The 19,172-nt window shown below is 38.7% G+C and overlaps 1 protein-coding gene across 3 annotated transcripts in view; it reads right to left on the reverse strand.

The window, feature by feature from the left end:
- Positions 1-13,172, reverse strand: part of prrx1b (paired related homeobox 1b) — a 30,924-nt gene extending 17,752 nt beyond the window's left edge. For 2 of the 3 annotated variants that reach the window (XM_072274707.1, XM_072274708.1), the window contains exons 1-4: positions 13,017-13,172; positions 11,793-12,758; positions 7,706-7,881; positions 3,702-3,877 (exon numbers count right to left, since the gene is read on the reverse strand). In XM_072274707.1, the coding sequence (XP_072130808.1) occupies positions 3,702-3,877; positions 7,706-7,881; positions 11,793-12,042 (602 nt within the window). In that variant the 5' untranslated portion in view covers positions 12,043-12,758; positions 13,017-13,172. Of the gene's footprint in view, positions 1-3,687; positions 3,878-7,705; positions 7,882-11,792; positions 12,759-13,016 lie in introns of all 3 variants that reach the window. The other variant, XM_072274709.1, reaches the window with a different exon arrangement.
- Positions 13,173-19,172: the final 6,000 nt, after the last annotated feature.

Below are 19,172 nucleotides of genomic sequence, written 5' to 3' on the forward strand. Positions count from 1 at the left end.
AGAAAGGAAAGCCTCATCCTAAAAATAGATGCGGTGGAGTCAAAGGAACTGAGAAAAGGGAATAGCATTTTTACAAAGAATTATGCTGCTTATCTAATTTGCTGTTTGTTAGCAGAGACAATCTAGGATATACATTTGAATAGTTTATCTATGAAATATCATGTCCACTTACATTAAATGGTTGTTAGAAAAAAGTGTGGCTGTATCCAGCCCTCTATTCTGATGAAATCACTAATCTATAGTTTCATGATATCTTGTAATCTAAATAATTGTCCTTATGCCTCCAATTAGTGACAGCTTTAAAATATAAAACAAAGCAAAGACAAGGGATGTGAGAGACTGTATTTCTTAGCAATAATATCTGCAATTAACTCACATTTCCCCTTTAAAAGAATTACTTCATTTAGTCTTAAATCATGAAACTGGCAGCAATGTAAATTCAGTCAATAAAATGCATTTAAACTACCATGATATTAAACATATCAGGTAAAATTTATCCACTGAATATAATCATACCGTTATACAATACTTCGGTTGCTTTTTATTTATAACTACCAAGTTGAAATCCATAACTATGATTGTCACGAGAAACGCAGAATGGTATGATCTCTTTCCTGAATTCATTAATTAACCTGAGCAAACAAATTTAACAAGTTACAGCTGGTTCCTGACAAGTATGAGATGAACCATCAAAAAGTTAATCACCATATTATAGATTCCTATTAAAAGAAAAAACATCTAAAAATCTGGGTGTATAATTAATAGCTAGTAGCTATAATTTTAAATGCCGTCTCTTGAATGTATTCAATGCATTGCAAAATTTCTCAGTCTAGTTATAAATATGACATTAAATCCAGCTTGTGTACGGCATAGTAATTGGAAATTATAGAAAAGTGCAATTAAACCTCAGAAGATTAAAGAGAATTACAGAGGTATGAGAGAGAAGTTGGCCAAAATTGATTGGAAGGGGACATTAGCAAGAATGACAGAAGGACAGCAATGCCTGGAGTTTCTGGGAGTGATTTGGAAGGTGCAGAATAAATACATCCCAAAGAGGAAGTATTCTAAAGGGAGAATGAGGCAACCGTAGCTGACAAGGGCAGTCAAAGACAGCATAAAAGTAAAAGAGAGAGCATATAATATAGCAAAAATTAGTGGGAAGCTAGAGGATTGAGAAGCTTTTAAAAACCAACAGAAGGCAACTAAGAAAGCAATAAGGAGAGAATAGATGAAGGTAATCTAGTCAATAACATAAAAGAGGATACCAAAAGATATTTCAGATATATAGAGTAAAACAGAGCTAAGTATGGACATAGGAGTGCTGGAAAATGATGCTGGAGAGAAATGGTGAACAAACTTAATAAATACGTTGCGCCAGTTTTCACTGTGGAAGACTCCAGAGAGTGTCAGAAGGCACAGTTGAGGGTAGTTGCTATTACTAAGGAGAAGATGCTTGAGAAGCTCTAGGGTCTGAGGATAGATAAAATCACTGTACCACTTGGACTACATGTCAGGGTTTTGAAAAGGGTAGCTGAAGAAATTGTGGAGACACTAGTAGTGAACTTTTAAAAATCACTAGATTTCGGAATGATTCCAGAAAATTGCATATGTTGCTCCACTTTTTCCCTCCACCGTCATATTTCTGAACAGACAATGAACCAACCCATGAACACTACCTAATTACTTCTGCTCTCTTTCTGCGCTATTTATTTAATTAATTTTAAATGTATATTTCTTATTGTAATTTGTAGTATTATAGTGTCTTGCACTGTAGTGCTGTTTGCAAAACAACAAATTTCACGACATATATCAATGATATTAAACATGATTCTGATTCATCCTTTAAGAAGTGAGGGAGGCAAAAAACAGCAAATTATAGGCCAGTTAGCCACACTTCAGTAAGATGTTAGATTCCATTATTAAGGAATAGGCTTCAGGATTCTTGGAGGTGCAGGATAAAATTGGGTGATCAGCATGGTTTCCTTCATGGGAAATTTTGCCTGACAAATCTATTGGAATTCTTTGAGGAAGTAACGGAAGAAGTCAGCGGATGTTGTTTACTTGGATTTTCAAAAGACCTTTCATAAGGTGTCACGCCTAAGGCTGTTAAACATGATAACAGCCCATGATATTACAAGAAAGCTTTGATAGAAGACTGGCTGACTGGCAAGAGGAAAGAATGGGAATAAAGGGGTCTTTTCTGGTTGGCTGCGGGTAGCTAATGGTATTCTGCTGTGATTGGTATTGGGTCCACTATATTTCATGTTATCTGTTAATAATCTGGATGAGGGACTCTGCAGAAAGTCTTGGACATATTAGGAAAATGGACAATGAAAAGGCAGGTGGAATATAGTATAGGGAAATGTATAATCAGGTACTTTGGCAGAATGAATAAAGGATAGACTATTTTCTAAACGGGGAAAAAATTCAGAAATCAGAGGACTTTCAGAAAGCAGATGGACTTTCAATATTCTCCTTATCTCTTTTTAATTTATCTTAATAAATATGTATGTATGGAGCAGACAATTTTAATTTCAAGAACTGTAAAATGATATTCTGGAGATGAGTTAATGCCAGAGAGTTGAATAATTCTCTAGCATTAACTTATTATCATTATCAATAATTTGATAATTGATACAAAATATTTTCGAGCTTTATACACCATACTTGGTCTATTGTACAGTTCCAAATGGGAACTAAGTCCATGTATAACTCAGTTCCTGTTACCACAGCAATGTCTGCTGCCAAAATGATGGCTTTGTTTTCCTGCCATCATAAATTGCTGTGGGGATATTGATTTCTTGCTTGCCAAGAAATATGCCTACTGACATGCTTATTGCTTTGGCTCCTGATTAGTTGAAGCAAAGAATACAGGCTATGTCCTGACAACTTTCAGAAGAAAAACAGCAAGTAGCACCGGTGCACTTTTCTTAGGCCATTTAGGGCCATTACTGAGGATAAGGAAGTTTCCCATTTGGGTCTACACTGAATTTAATTCAAACTTTCTGTCAGGTTTTCTCTAGAATGTGAAAATGTTCAGAAATATTTCTCAGTCTGGATTTACAAAGCACAACAAATTCTCTACAATAATGAGAACGAGCACACACTGCAGTGACATCATCAGTCCCTGGCATGTAGGTATTTAATTTTGTAATTCCATTGAATTGCCTTGTCTTTGTGATTTTACCAATTGTTGTTATAAAAATAGGCATTTCACGCATTCTAATTTCTACAACACCTTCCATTTTATGGAGATATTCAATAAGCTTGGCAGCCAAGGTAGCTGAAATACAGTCACCCTGACAAATCTAATGATGCTGTCTATTATTCTGTATACACCTTTTTCCATATATTATTGCATTTAGGTAACTTACATATTACATTCGTACTATCTATTAACCATAAGACTATACTAAGTGTTCTTGGGTTCTGGATATCAAATTTTAGCTGTGCTTAGAATGAAATTGTTGATCAAATTCATATTGCTCACAGTGCGGAGTTACTACTAGGCTGCATGATATGGAATTGTGGATACAACATCAAGTTTAATAAGCTTATTGACAATATTATGTAGAGTACCATATTGGGGGGGTCAATTCTGAACTTTGAAGGCTACGTTCACAAGAGACTGGCAGTACTATATCATGGCAATTTCTGGGCAATGTGGTTATTACATATATATATTACCAATAAGAGATTACCCATATGGAGATGTCGTTCCCCAGGACAGGTAATCCTGGGCTCTGGGTGCAGGGCGGGGTGCCATGGGCTGCTCCACTGCCTCTCCACTGAATGATTTGAGAATGGATGCATTTTTACTGGCCAGCAAAGCTCTCTCATTTCGGCGGAATTTCGCTCTTCTGTTTTGAAACCAAACCTGAAAGGAGAGAATAAAACAATAAATCCTGTGCACTTAAACATCATTTCCCATTCCAACTCTGCCTTAAACTTCTTGGCTCATTTTCTTGCCAGGCCAAAGATACACCATTCATGAATTTCTGTAATAAGGCATGAACCGAGTAAAAGGTTTTAGGGATTCATCTTAATAATCGTCATATGATAGGGAGAAAAAGGCTTTGAAGATGCAATCTCTGAGGAGGCATTTCAGAGCACAACATTGAATTGTATCTTGTAATTTTACTTTGATTTGGAACAATGGTACTGGAATGGTGCAGTGCACAAGAAAAAGAACAGACAGGTTGCTGAACCATCTTCAAAAATTCCAAACTGATTTTACCAAGAGCATTGTGTACAAAGGGCATGAAGCATCCGTATCACCCATCCCACAATCTCTTTGAACCACTACCATCAAGAAGGAGTTACAGAAACATAAGGACTAGGACTGCCAGACTGGGTAACAGCTTCTTCCTCAGGCTGTAAGACTAATGAATACTCTGCCACCACTGAGGTATTGTCACTAGGACAGTGAGCTGTTTACCTGCGCTGCACACTTCACATGCATTTTAATTATATTTTATTAAGTTAGTTGTGACAATATTTTGCTGTATGTGCGGTGTGTGTTATATGTACTGTGGGTGCACCATGGGCTGGAGGATTGTTGTTTCATTTGGTTGTATATATGAACAGTCAGATGACAATAACCTTGAACGTGATCTTGTCTAGGTGGAACGAGTCCACTATTGATACATTTCCCAAGCCAGCAAACTGACTCTAATACATTCTGAGTGTAAACATTCCATCGAATCTGGTTTCGCAAGTCGATATATTTAAATTTAAACTCATATTTTAAGCTCATCTGATAGTTCAACTATTGGAGTATTTTCTATAAGTTGATTATTTTGAAGCTGACGATGTAAAAGAGTTGAGGATGCATACATCAAAACTTGTTCCAGTGAAGATCCTTTCAGGCTGGCACCTGAAAGGGCTGTAATTTACAGCTTTTGGTGTTCATGGGGACTGAAAGTCAGCTATATAAATCTTAAGAAACAATGTCCCTCAGGTCTCAAAGGTATATAATTGTAACAGTACTGCAAATTTGCAATGTAAATTGTAATTCTAATCAAGAGCATGAGCATTTTGTTTTACTGGCAATAAGACGTATTGGAATATTACATTAATGGGCAGTACCATTAATACCGTACAGCAATGTTGTACTGTAAAGAATTTTTTAAAAATGCTCACTACTGACATAACTCACTTTCTTGACATCTTCCCTGAAAACTGGAATACAGAGGATGGTTCTCATTAGGTCCAATTAGAACAAAATGACACAACACTGTCTTGCTTATGGGGTGTTGAATCCACATAGCACATTTTCATTTTAATTATGGTATTTTTTCTTTGTTCGGAATAAAAAATTCGTAAATGGGAATCTAATCAGTGCTAGTTAAGTCACTCTGCTGGGGATTTATTTTTCAAAATATAAAATATTTTGGCAAATGATTGGAGGCAAACTTAGGAAGAATTACAGATTCAGAGAAGTCCATTTAGATATTGGCAAAGTTGGCTATCCATTTTGGGTGACTTTCCTGACCTTTTAAAAAAAAAGCCCACAACTCTATCTCTTAACTGCTCAACCGATTGATTTTGCCTTTCTGTGACAGGAATAAACGAAATTAAGGAAAGAACTAAACCACTGAATAATGTTCATTGGTATGGCTTGGATGCAGAGGCTATCTTCTGAATTGGCTCACATCTGGAAGAGCTTGACTGGAAATCTGACCTATATCTGATCTATACCATGGTAGTGATGGTGGACAGTGGGAAATGAGGTGTATAATTTTCCTGCTAAGCCTGAAAATAGAGGGATATCTAATGTAGGTCCAATGCAAGAGAACATAACTTCTTCTCTCCTCTGTGTGACACAGCATCAGTGCTCCCTGACTTCCACCCAGACCATCTGATCTGGCATTTTCTCAAAATGCCAGGAAGCAAATCCTAGTGGCACACTTCAGGGATTGTGGATACTGTACCATAACTAATAATGCAATGTAGGTGATTTGAAATGATCACTTGCTCTAGTCCAATGAAATCTCCCAATGAGCATGGCACATTGGATCTGCATTGGAGGGTGGGAGGATTGGATAATATTCCACCAGTAGAAAGGTTTTAACCCGCTTTATGTACACTTGATCCAGAGGTATGTGATAGGTAGATTTGGTTGTCAGTCTGTAGGTACCCATTGCATCAGGTCTAAAGCTCCCCTTGCTGTTTTCTTATACGTATTGGGATCAGTTGCAGTCTGGGAATTCCTACAAGGTGTTAGTACGTGGCAGATTTCATTGGACTGGAGCAGGTGGTCACACCAACCTACATATATTGCTTTATTTGCCAGGCAAAATGTATTCTGCTTTGCCATACTATAAATATTCAACAATTTGCGATGTACTTCCTATGTACTCTGTTGGTGTGTTACACTGACTCTACTCAGGAAGAAAAATTCAGTTAAAATTAATTTAGAGAATAATTCTGCCCTTCAGGTTTCGTTCATAAACTTGCAGCAGTATAGTTCTGCCGAAGGGTTGCGACCAAAGCGTCGACTGTACTTTTTTCCATAGATGCTGCCTGGCCTGCTGAGTTCCTCCAACATTGTGTGTGTGTTGCTCGGATTTTCAGCATCTGCAGATTTTCTCTTGTTCACAGTTTAAAATGCATCTTTTACAATGGATGTATCATGGTGTGTTGCTCTGTTTCACTTTTTTTTTACAAATGTTGTTTATCCACGGTACCACATTGTGTGGCACCAGTATACTTTTTCAACTATTTTATCATGAATCTATATCCAAGTGCAAAATAATTAATTTTAAGAACGGACAATTGATACCATTTAGGCTGCGCGCAAGTAAATTCACATGAAATTTTTAAATGTTCGGTATATAAATTGAAAAGCAGCTTTAAATGTAACACCAAGGCACAATTATTTCGACTGTAGTGTTTGACACACTAGATCTCCAGCACAGAGGAATAATGTTTGAGCAAAACAAAACTGGCCAACGTTGTGTTGTCTGTTTGACTGCCTGTACATGTGTGTATTCGTTCCTGTTCGTTCCCTGCCTTTGAGATTCGCTGTTGCCATTCTTACAGTTTACTCCGGGATTTGTATTTACTTCTGAAATGAAAATAGTACCTGATAGCCAGGTCACTAAGCGGCCATTTCCAGTCACTCTCATTCAGAATTTCACTTCATATATGCTATCAGTCTTCAGAACATAAAGGCTCGCCGCAACATCAGCCACTAATTATGGACATCGTTTAACATTTGATGTGTTAAAGTCGCCAGAAGATGTACCGAACATTGGAATCCGATCGAGATTGTGCAATGTTGGAAAATTAGAGAGTAAACAAAGTACAGAGACAAAATTAACGTTGTTGATAAGTCCTTCTTATCACGCACATTTTTGGGTATTGCGCACATAAAGTGATAAATATTATACTCACTGCACATGAAATAATGCAGTAATAAGTCCGCGCCGAATCCAATCAGTCTGTGGCAATATCGCTTTATTGTGTGATTTATTTAACTGTGAGCAAATAATTTGGAGGGAGGTTAATTTAGTATTCAGTCACTCTTTAGTAGAGGGCAAAAAAACCGCACTGGTAATAATGTGGGTAGCAACACTGAGTAAGTAACTTGTCAAAGTAACTTCCTTCCTCTCTATCGCTTTCTCTAATTTTTTAATGTACAAACGAGTAAAGTGCACCGAAAAGTCAATTGTTCTAAATATAAAACGGAATAAAAAGCTACCTGGACCCTGGCTTCAGTGAGGTTGACTCGTCTGGCCAGATCCTCGCGTACAAATGCGTCGGGGTAGTGCGTCCTCTCAAAAACCCTCTCCAGAGCCTGCAGTTGGCTGCTGTTGAATGTGGTCCTGTTCCTCCGCTGCTTCCGCTTCTTCTTCTGCTCTGTGTTTATTTTATCACCTACACTCCATAAAAACAATTACACGCACTGTTTAATCAGTTAGCACTTGCAGAATTAAAGAGAGGGAAAAAAATCTCTACTTGAAGTACAAGGGACCTTCAGAACATACACCGCAGCAATTGTGCTAAGCCCGTCTTTCTATCTCACTACTGCGCTTATCCGTCAGCAACTTACCCCCGAAGATCAATCGCTATCATTGTATTAGTGTTACTCTAATGCTTAAATTGAGAAGGAAAATCCATAGTCTACGAAAATAAAATTGTTTCGACATCCATACTTGGCATAGTCTGCTCAATGTGAGGGGTAAATTTCCAGTCGAAACGGCCTGCTGATCCTAGATGTAGTATGTTAACCATACGTGTCTGTGAGTTTTATGTCCCCGGTATTTGATATTACTTTATCTGATGAATATATCCCGTTGCTTTTCGAGTCCCTTCGCAATGGTATTTGTTTATGAATCAAATGGGTCATAAAGCAGGGTCTATGTGTTCCATATTCTTCCAACATTATTTCTGCCCTGAATGCCTAGGGCTGTATACGCCACTTGAAGAAACCTCCGTTTCTTTTATCTGTAATTCCCGTTTCCAAAAACCTGGCCTATGCTTTGATTGATGAGAGGATTAGCGTTCTGAGCGTCAATATCGTACAGGTTTCGCTAGCTGCAACTGAAATTGAAACCACGAGAGGGAACTTCTTAGCACAGGGAAATTACGTGAGGATAGAGAAATTTTAAGTGAATGTTTTCTTTTGTCCACTAAAGGGCTATTCTTTCACTGACTAAAACTATAATGAAATGACCATCTTCCACATACTAAAAAGTATATTTCTCGTAGGAGTATCTCGGCAATTCCAGTTTTTTCTACCTGATTTATCCATGGCCTGACATTATATCTTGATGATCAATATTTTTATATGATATATGTGAGTTACATATTGTAAGAAGTAACTCTATGTCATAATAGACTGCGTATCATATTGCACTAAGAAATTACCACCCACTCATAGTGAATATGTGGGAATATATGTAAATTAGTGGGGGAAATGCATGGTTTTGAAGGCAGCACAACTTTATTACAGTGGATGCTGTGCATGCTGTTTTAAAAATAAAGCCACTTGCCTGAACCAGTTAAAGTGCTTGGTATAATTATTGTCCCTGATTCGCACATTAATTGAAGACATAGCTATATAATGCCTGAAGTACCAGCGGGCTGGATGGACGGAATTTTTAGACAATTGATTTCTGTTGAGGTATAGGCTTTGCATTCCACCCCTTCCTCCTGCTTGGAACCTACATTCCAGTACTGTTATATAAGGGTACGTTAATTGGTTTGCAATCTTGCACAAGGCATTATGTATTTTGTGATTTCCTTGGCGGCTGCATAGAACGGCCGTTATTGGATGCATTGATTCAGTTGGAAAGTACCTCAGAGCAAGACTTCAACAAATTATAATCACCGAATAAATCCACTGGAGACCTCTATTAAAAACATCTTATTGTCAAATATTAAATAATTACTTACAGCTGCAACCAAAGTTTAAAACTGCGAATCAGATTAATAAGTAACAACTTTATTGATAGAAACATATTATAATCACCGTGTTTCTGGAATGCTTGCCTTTCATTCTACCGGAGAAAATGAACTGGTGAAAGATTATGTAACAGCTTTTCAGTTCTGAGTCATTATTGTGTTACGACCTCAACTACTGAGAACCCTTAATGTTCACCGTGCAGGTAAAACTCCAGTTCGTCATTAGTTCAAAGAGGAAGCAAGCCATGTTCCAACACCTCTAGAAACGTTGATTTAATTGTATAAATTCTCTGCGCTATTACTGTTTATACCACCGAGTCGGTCCGACCCTGGCTGGCGTCAATGCCGCAAGTGTTCAAATGCATGAAGTGTGCAAAACTGTACTGCTCATCTCCTGAGTTTATGTGAAACCACCCGAAATCTCTCCGCACGGTGTCTAAAGTGACACTAGTTGCTCAGCTGAATAGACTGAAATCACAATGACCCTCTCAGGGAACTATCTTTCAATAACCTGCTAGTTTTGTTAAAAGGTGTTGACTCTCTTGGAGGCCAGCGTTTAATACAGTCTACTTAATCTTAAATTCTTTATTGGGAAGGATGGATCTCCATTTCAAAGCATGCATTATCTTGATGGCACGAAATTCTTTCCCTCTCTTTCAATATTCTTTTGGCTTAATAGCTGGTATTAAGAAACTCATTACAGCTACAGAATGTTCTCAACCAGCAACGTGTTTCATAATTGGATTGTTAAAACGTAGTGGAAGAACTATAAACTGTAAAACGTTCGCGATCGTTTCCCGGGGCCTTCTCAGAATGTCAGGCTGGCTGTGTTGCTTGGGGCAGATTCTCAGACCAGGGGATCAAGGCAGATCTCCGGTCAGGGGCACATTGCCGGCGCCGATCCACATCTGCTGTGCTGTCAGAGAAATGTAAAGGGGAGGGGGCTGATGAATTTAGGCCAGGCCGGCTCAATAAGCCGTATCTAATAGTCAGTAGGGGTCTCTGGAGGCAAGGAGAGAGAAAGACAGAGAGAGAATGAGAGAGGGGGACATTCTGAACACTACACATCAATCAGCCAGCATCGGACTCACTCTGATCCAGGGACAGGCGGAAAACTTCTAACAATTTTTATCTTAACTGCTCGAGGATGAAAGAAGCTAAGAATTTACACGCTTTCCCCTTATCTTTTATTAGCGAACTGGTGCCAGACCTGGAAGAGAATGAAATTAAACTTTTTTTAAGGGGGCCAGTAATTTTTCTGATATAAAACGGACTGTCCCCAATCAAATCATTTGCGAACTAATACCGTTTTATTCACGCGGGCCTCTGTCTATATAACGTATAATAAGGTAGAGATATATATAAATAATTTCCATGGCTGAGCACAATTTCCTTCATATTCGAAGCTTACAGGAAATATAAAAAAATCAAGTTTTACTGGAGATTGAAATTATTTGACTCCAAAAGTGATAAAAATCAGAGTTATTTTGTGCACGGGGAGCGAGTGAGTTTTGGCCAGAGTATTGCCGTGGATAATTAGAAGTAAATGTTTCCTTAACTTTACATGCTAGGCATGATTCATTGAAAACAAAGTTGTCGTCTTTTATCGTTGATGCATGACCAATCAATTTATCAAACTAATCAGATTAGCTGTCATTACCAGTGTTGTTGTCTGTGGGGACACTTAAAGCACTTTTGTCAAATTCAATACGTCCACTTGTAATGGCTACACATGTTCTCAGACAATGAGCGATCAAAAGCAACATGGTTCTGCTAATGGGGGCGACGCGCTGCTAAATAGCTGAACGGCGTATTCTTCTTCGTATAATTAACTCTAAACTTACAACACTCCCCTTTATGCCAAATGAATTGTATTTAATGTTATTATCCATATAGACACGACCTTGAAATATTCTCCAGTGGGATAATGTGAACCATCTGAGCCTAACAATTCTACGATACAATCTCCACGCATCTTCTACATCTCCATACAATGTCTCTCCAATACTCTCATTGGAGACTCTACTGCATGAAGGTACTGGTACTCCCGACGCAGACTATAAATTGTTAGTTTTTAATGTGTTTGCATTTGGGACGCATTCAAAACGGAAAGCGAGAATGTACAAGTAATGCTGCATCATCAACTTTAAAGAGTTCCGTTTTTCTTACAACACCCCCCCCCCCCAAACATTTACCTCCATCTGCCTCATAAAAGGCGCCTCGGGACTGTGCCAAGCGACATCTCCACGCTTCCGTAATAACAAACGGCTCCACGACATTTACACGTACGTGTTAATGCGATGATCACTCTTTGAGCCACAGTGATAATCCCGTTAGTAAACCCTTGTCCCCCATTTTATTTATGTTTTGTTCACACTTACTTTCTTGTTGGGGAGTGTCACTGCCGCTGGTCACCACTGGAGACTCGAGCAGTTTCCTGCCCGCCTCACTGACACCCTCGTCGGCCTGCTGAAGGTTCATCTCCCCCACTTCTTCCAGATCCAGCAGGTGACTCACCGTGAAATTCTTTTTAGACTGTAAATTGTCCATACTGGCTGTGATAGTGTTCTCCAAGCGAGTGGGTACAGAAGACGCTTGCCTGTCCATAACGTGGGGATAACTCGAGGTCATGGCTTAGGTACTAATTCTTTTAAAAACAAAATTTGTATATACAAATTCTATCAATCTTCTGCACCTCGGCACCTTTCGTCTCCAGTTTAGGCTAATACTCAGAATAGGTCTCCACACACTTGAACCCCACGCCGGAAAATCAAAACGTTAAAAAAGTAAAAAAATGAGCAAGCTTTCCTTACAGTTGATAGCTTCTCCGGCGCCCAAGCAACAGCAGTACATAGTAAGGAACTTGAAGAAAAGTTGTCCTTCCTTCTTGACTCACATAGGTGACATCAGTTTAGAAAGAATGATGTTTTGCAGATGTACGAATGAGGTTTCTCAACTTACTCTAGTTTAAGAGAGAGAGACACACACACAGGAGGGTAAAATAGTTTTTGGTTGGAAGATTCTAGGCGGGGGAACTCTGAAGTGTGCAATACTTCTGCTTGTAGAAAAAAGGCCTTTCTGGCACTTCAAAAGCCAGCAGAGTGCCGTCCAGGGATTGTTTTGCGCCGAATAAATTAAAATTGGCGACCCCAGGGAGACGAGATTCTGCTAGTACAGGCCTGTAATTACGTGGCAGAGCCCCTGTGTTCTGTGCCTCTGACGTTCTACAGACCTCTCTCCATCACAGCACTCCCACCACTTTGATTAGAGCGGGCAAATGAAACCTTTGCTCTCTTGTAATCTGGCCTCGGATCCCTTTGTAATTCATTAGAAGATGTAATTATCATCTGAAAAACATATAAAAAAGAGAGAAACTGACAGCCAGGAAAATACTTCAAAGAGTCAACTTGTTTATGTATCCCGTCAACTCGCCCAGACTTGTTTTGCATTGCGGTTAAAGAACTAATTTGCATGTTTTATACCACTCGTTGGGCACCTTCCCCTCCCCCTTCCCTTCAAAAAAGAATCCGCTTTTCCTTTGCATTCGGTCATAAATAGTTCCTTGCTTCAGGCAAAAGAAAATATTACAAGGGCCATGTACTCACCTACACAAGCTGCGCCAAGAAAACTTTGTAGCAAGACTAATCCGACGGCGCTAACTTATACTTTAAATCTACATGTAGATACAGAAACTGTGCCCGTTGCGTGTGCGAGACTGCTGCGCCTCGCGGTAGTGGCGGGGGCGCTCCGAGTCCGTGCGACGCACAGCCAGTGCTCGAGTCTGTATGTAACTGGCCCTGGGAGCATTTAGCTTTTGTTTCACTTGTGCAGCAGCGATCAGAACCACACGGATCAGATGGGGGAGGGAAAACCCCAAAGTTTTCACAGATAGGCATTTTCTGAATTTTTGTTTTGAGTTGGCGATCCTCGCTGTGCTTTTAAATGCATTATTGGGATGTGGGGGCACATAAAGATTCAGTTCCCTTTTCGATTTTATTAAATGTTTTGCAAATATATGCGATAGTAGAGGCGAAGTGGTCATCTCAACCCCCCCCCCACACACACCACACAATCCAAATATCCTGCTTTCATTTCGCAGATTGCGTGAGATTTCAGAAAAAGAACTCAACAGGATTGAAGGGGAGCCCATGTGTGGAAATGGCAGGAGTCTGGGCTCCGAGCTGCAATTGACGTCCTATTACTTGCAGCGGCCTGATATGGGAAAAGAACACTTGATGCCATCAAAGAGAACCATATTGAAACCAGATGTGAGCCTCTCGGTTCTTTCCATGCATTTAATTAAGGCAACTGAGACGGAGTAGACGTTTTTTTTCATCATTAGTTTCCCTCCAGACCATTTTCCTAGATTTGGGCGGCCAGTTCGGTGCCAGTGCAATATGTCTGTCTTTTTCATCTACAAATATCATTGAATTGAGACTTCTGTCAACATCTGTTTGGAGAAAACGCACCCTTCCCCCCTTCTTTTCCTCCTCTCCCCATTATTTGTTAAAGTCGGACTGATAGACGCGGAAGGAAACGTCAAATGAACTCGCCAGGAAGTTTATTAACCTGATATTGTACGGTTTCTAATTGCTTCTCCAACCGACGTGCGTGTTTATTTTTCAAATCGCGTTATAACCTTTATTTTGAAGAAATTTACCAGATGTCAAAACGCCTTAGTACTCGAACTATAGGCGTGGGTACATCGGTGGTACCACAGAAATCACCCCTTCCCTCCTGAAAACACGCACTTCGCATTGATGAAATGAACAGATTTAAAGTCAGTGACACTATTTTAATTCAAAGTTAATATAGTATTTTATAAAATGGAATAGCATTTAACACGCTCGGTATGTAATAACTAGCTTTCTTACTAATAACCTTAAGTGTAATTCCGCACTTTTGAGAATGGATTTGATTAATCATTGGCGGGATCTGTTGGGATACGGTCTGATATGCTCCGCCTAACAAGATTCATGTCAAATTTGCCTTGGTAGACTTTCCCACTACACTGAATACAGGTATCTCTGACTTTTACTTTAAACGCTGATAAAGCGACCATGAAAATGCACATGATACAAACCAGTCTAAGCAACCAAAGATTTAAATTTTTACTGGTCTTAGGCATTTTGTTCCATTTTTATTTTCAAATGCTTTTGACTACAGAACTTGAATGAAATAAGAAGAAAACGCAGATACTGGAAACGAGAGGAAATTCTTCATAAAATATCTTTATATGATTGAATTCCTTAGATCGCTTCTTCGTTTCAGATATTCAAGTGTCTGTATAAGCAAGGAGACACCGGGCTTCAATTCCGGAATCACTTTATATGTGGAATCAAATCAGAAATCACAGGCAGTCAAAACAAGCTGGTCGGTTCACTAATATTAGTAGTTGTCTTGCTAAGGTGTCCCGTCAACTGGAAGGACGGCAGTGGAATGTTGCAAAGTGTCGCTTTGAGGATTATGATACAAAGGGTTAGTTTAACCGCCCTCCCTCCAAAAAGGAAAAGCAGATATTGGGAATGCACTATTATATATATGGTTTCATTCCGGGATACTTCCATACTGGAATCGTTAATATTTAACCTTATTCTTTATTTATTAAAATTGTTTAATATAACAAATAATGTGAAGATTATGTGTTATTAACTATTCATTGATGGACAACTGCATTCTATGGGTTAACCCCTGTATATATTATTTCAATTGAGGTTTTTTTAATGGCAATTAGCTTATCTATTTAGTCACCAGGCGCGCTCACATCTTGTGTTCATCAAAAGCCTGTAAAGATAATGTGCCCCCTGAGTCTTGTCGACGTGGTCTTTTAAAAGCATGAAAAATAATTATCATATTTATTTCTGAGACCCTCAAGTAATTTTGCAGATATCGTTCAGCAAAATATCGACAAAAATGTAATAATTTCAAAATTCACATTGATGAAGCAGAGTAACACGGAAACTATCTCGATCGTTTCAAGAAACACACGCACAAAACGCTGGAGGAACTCAGCAATTCCCACATTGTTGCAAGTTTCTTTCTGTTTACAGTTGAAAGACGAAAATTAATCTAATTGGCTTCGCCAAAATGCAGAGAATATTTTAGAACAAATGGTTAATGTATTATGTTTAAAACATAAACAAAGTCTCTTCCCCTAATTTGTTTTGGTATTTTACATTATTTCTCCTGGGAATGAAAAACATCCACTAACGTTCGTGTTTCGGTTACAGACGGCCTCGTAAGTGCGCAAATGTAAAGGGTGTTTGAGTGCTTATAATAAAAATTATCCAAATAAACTCAAGTAAAACATGGATGCAGGCATGTGAAATGAAACTACATTCTGATTTGGTTTTAAAGTATGGTTGATTTTAGCGCCCATTGGTTGAAACCCCAGCCTTACTATAGTTTACAATTTAACGCATTGCCTAATGGAAATGGGTTGATTCAATGCAATTTGTTGCAAAGCTCTTTTAGTGTCAAATCTGGAACATGAATGAAATTCACATGGTCATCGAATACTGTCGAATTTAGTGATGCAGGTCCCATAGCAAATATTCGGTAAAAAGGGTATACTGCAAAGAACGCTACTTCACAATCTACCACGTTTCTTCCAGTCTGGGACACAAATACATTGCATTTGGAGTCAAATTGAACTTGTTATCAACTCAGCATTCCTTTATAATCTTATTAATAAAACAAGTTGAAATGCACAAGTATTCTTAAATGTAATTCTGTCCATGAATGTTTATATTTATCTTGATAGAAATTAGTCACGGTGATCCATTATTTCTATTAGCCATAACACTTTTGTGGCTGAATCTGTTGAATGGTGGCGCTAAGATACGGCAGAATACAAGTTTTTAAAATGGGAAAACTTGAAAAGAATAATGCTGGAAACGACAGAAGGCGTGTCACTATCTACAGAGAAACGTGAAATTAAAGCTCCCGGTTTGACCGCCTTCGTCGGAACCTCTGACAAATTCTTGGCCGTACAGTTTACAAGCAGTTCTTTGCTCTGCAATGTGTGTTATCTGTTTCGGATGATAAAAGATAAAAGATCAGAAGCCGAAAAATTCCTTCTCTAAAGGCAATACATCTGGAATTAACCGGGAGTCTAAGTTTAAAATGTTTTAAAACAAAACATCCGAATTGAATTCTATTTTAATCGATAAACTGCAAGCTACAGTATGTTAACCGTGTAACCATGTCTTATTTTTGCACCCTTTATTGCTTGCAGTGTACCATTCAATCCCACACAAATCCTTCACACACATACTGTATCCCTTATCTGTGTGCCTCTGCTGCACCACCCCGCCCTCACAATACTAGTAAAAGCCCAGCGCGGTCCAAACTCTAATTAAGATAAGTGGTACGAATAAAGTGCCACCAAAACCATATTTTATTATAAATGATGGCAACAGAAAAGAGTGGTGGTCAGGCGGCTCTTTAATAATCACAAGAGGGCACTGCCCAGCACTTCAACAGAAACTTTGCTCCAAGTGTGCGTGTCAGCTCCTGCAAAATAAAACGATTTCAGGTCAACGGTTGGTGCAATACGTATTATTGCAAAGAAAAACCCAAACTAGTACAATTTTGGTACATAAACTGCTATACATTTACCAAACGAAACCTCAAGCATCTACTGGAAACGCAGCCAATAATTTTATTCATAAATCTATAAGGTTGGCTCCAATCTGGACTCTGGGTAGATATCAGCGTTTTCTCCCAAAGGGGCAGCGGAGGCGTGAATTCCCACGATTTGATTCACCCCAAAACCCTTTGTTGAAAAGTCAGCCTTGCGGCAGACGGTTTGGCACCACTGGTCCTGAAATGAAATTATGGTCAGCACAATTTCACATCTGCAAAATATTGGTTTGTTTCAGAAGTGTTCAAAGAGCCCATTTGTGAAACAAGTCCGTGCCAATAAAAGAAGTGAATATTTGATCTGACACTGAGTAAAATTAGTGATTAATCTTTAAAAATAAATGGTGGTGTTTCTGTTCCAGAGAATGGACATTCGCCTTTGAAAGATGATTGACTCCATTAGTTTATGCCCTCCTTAGGGTTGATTGTGTTGAGTAAAAATCACTTTCCCTCTCGGTTTGCACTGAGAATACATTTTCAAATGCGCCCGGTGCTCAACAGCACCTTGACCTTGATTTTCCCACCTTCACTGTTCATATATTCCTGTGAAATATGAAAAGGTACGCAGGAATGGAACTGACAGATTGAACTGTTTGGTTTCCAAATGATATTTGAAATAGAATCTTTAAGTCAACCGAACAGGCAATAATTTTTTTAAAAAGCCGATGTTTTACGTGACTTCTTTAATTAACAACACGGGCCAATTAAAGAAATGGTTCGGAAAAAGGTGGATTTGTATTTGCGAAACTGAAACAGATGCTGTTGCTGTAATAATTTAAGTAAAACCAAGTTAAGTTTTAATGACACTCTGCATAACGTTAAATAGCAACTGGATAAATGGCAAATCCGAGATTCCTTTTTTTCAGGTGGTTAAATAGTATCACAGATAATGTCCTTCACAGAAACCAAATTACCTTCAAACCAGGACTGCTGCCTAACTCGTATTCTCTTTGTCGTGATTCGTGACAGCGTTACCACAAAATACATTGAAATAACAGAATTAATCAGGTGTATTTCCGGAAGTTAATTTGGGAAATGGGAATGAATTTGAATTTATTAAAACGCCTTTGGCTTGTCCCAATTACTTCTTAATACCCAGTTCTTTGCTTTAGTGAAGGTGTTGTTAATATGAAGATTTGCTATCTAAACTGCCAGAAGTATCAAATACCATGAATCTAAAGCAGTCGGTGTACAGTATTTCTCGTTTACAATTGACACACGACATAAACACTTTAATCGTCATCATTAAAACAATTGGAATGAAAGATAAGCTCGATGCTGCAATTAGACCAGGAATTCTCCGAGTTCTCCAATTCCCAGAAGATCGTCTGCTGGGTGAGTTGAGTGGAATTTACTAGAATCAGAAATAGTCTCTTGCATCTTTTAAAATTCCGTTCATCAATGACATACCTTCAACGAGGCTGTTTAAACTCAATAATCAGGTTGAAATCTAGATTCGCTGGTGACAAGCAGATAAGATAGCACACATCCTTGATAAATCCTGTTCAGTCTAACTGTTAACAAAACTGATTATAACATCACTGTGCATTCTATATTTTTGGACATGATCCCCTCGCACGTCAGAACTATACCCCGTTAATGAAAACATCCCCCCTTTTCACTTCTGTTAACATCGCATTTTATATTCTAGCTGAAGACCACGAGTAGACGATTATCTACAGTATACTGCTAGGCATTTTTCAACCCCTATTCTAGCGAAGCTGTCTGAATGTATGAAATGGCCAGTGTTGCTGCAGGTCTCGTTATCATCACAGCATTCATAGTGAGAGATGGAGACTAAATAGATTACTTCACACCTCTCCAAAACTAGGCTTACTCATTTCTTTGTGATATGTTTGTGGAAGAGATTTCTGTAAAATTGTTAGTATAGTGCTGGATTCGAAGAGTTGTAAATCAGAAGACAGTTAGGTGAATCGCTAAATCTTTCTGCAATTGTCCGAACTGTGTATACTGTATAATTGCTAAGTATAGGGATAACATTCACATATAGTACTTATATCTGCACATTGACGTACACTTCTGTGTGCATATTTGTAAATTCCCACATACACCAACCAGCCCACATTGAACGCCAGGGCATTAGAAAGCATGTTCCA

This window comes from Mobula birostris, chromosome 12 (assembly GCF_030028105.1).
Source record: "Mobula birostris isolate sMobBir1 chromosome 12, sMobBir1.hap1, whole genome shotgun sequence".
Taxonomy (NCBI): Eukaryota; Metazoa; Chordata; class Chondrichthyes; order Myliobatiformes; family Myliobatidae; genus Mobula; species Mobula birostris.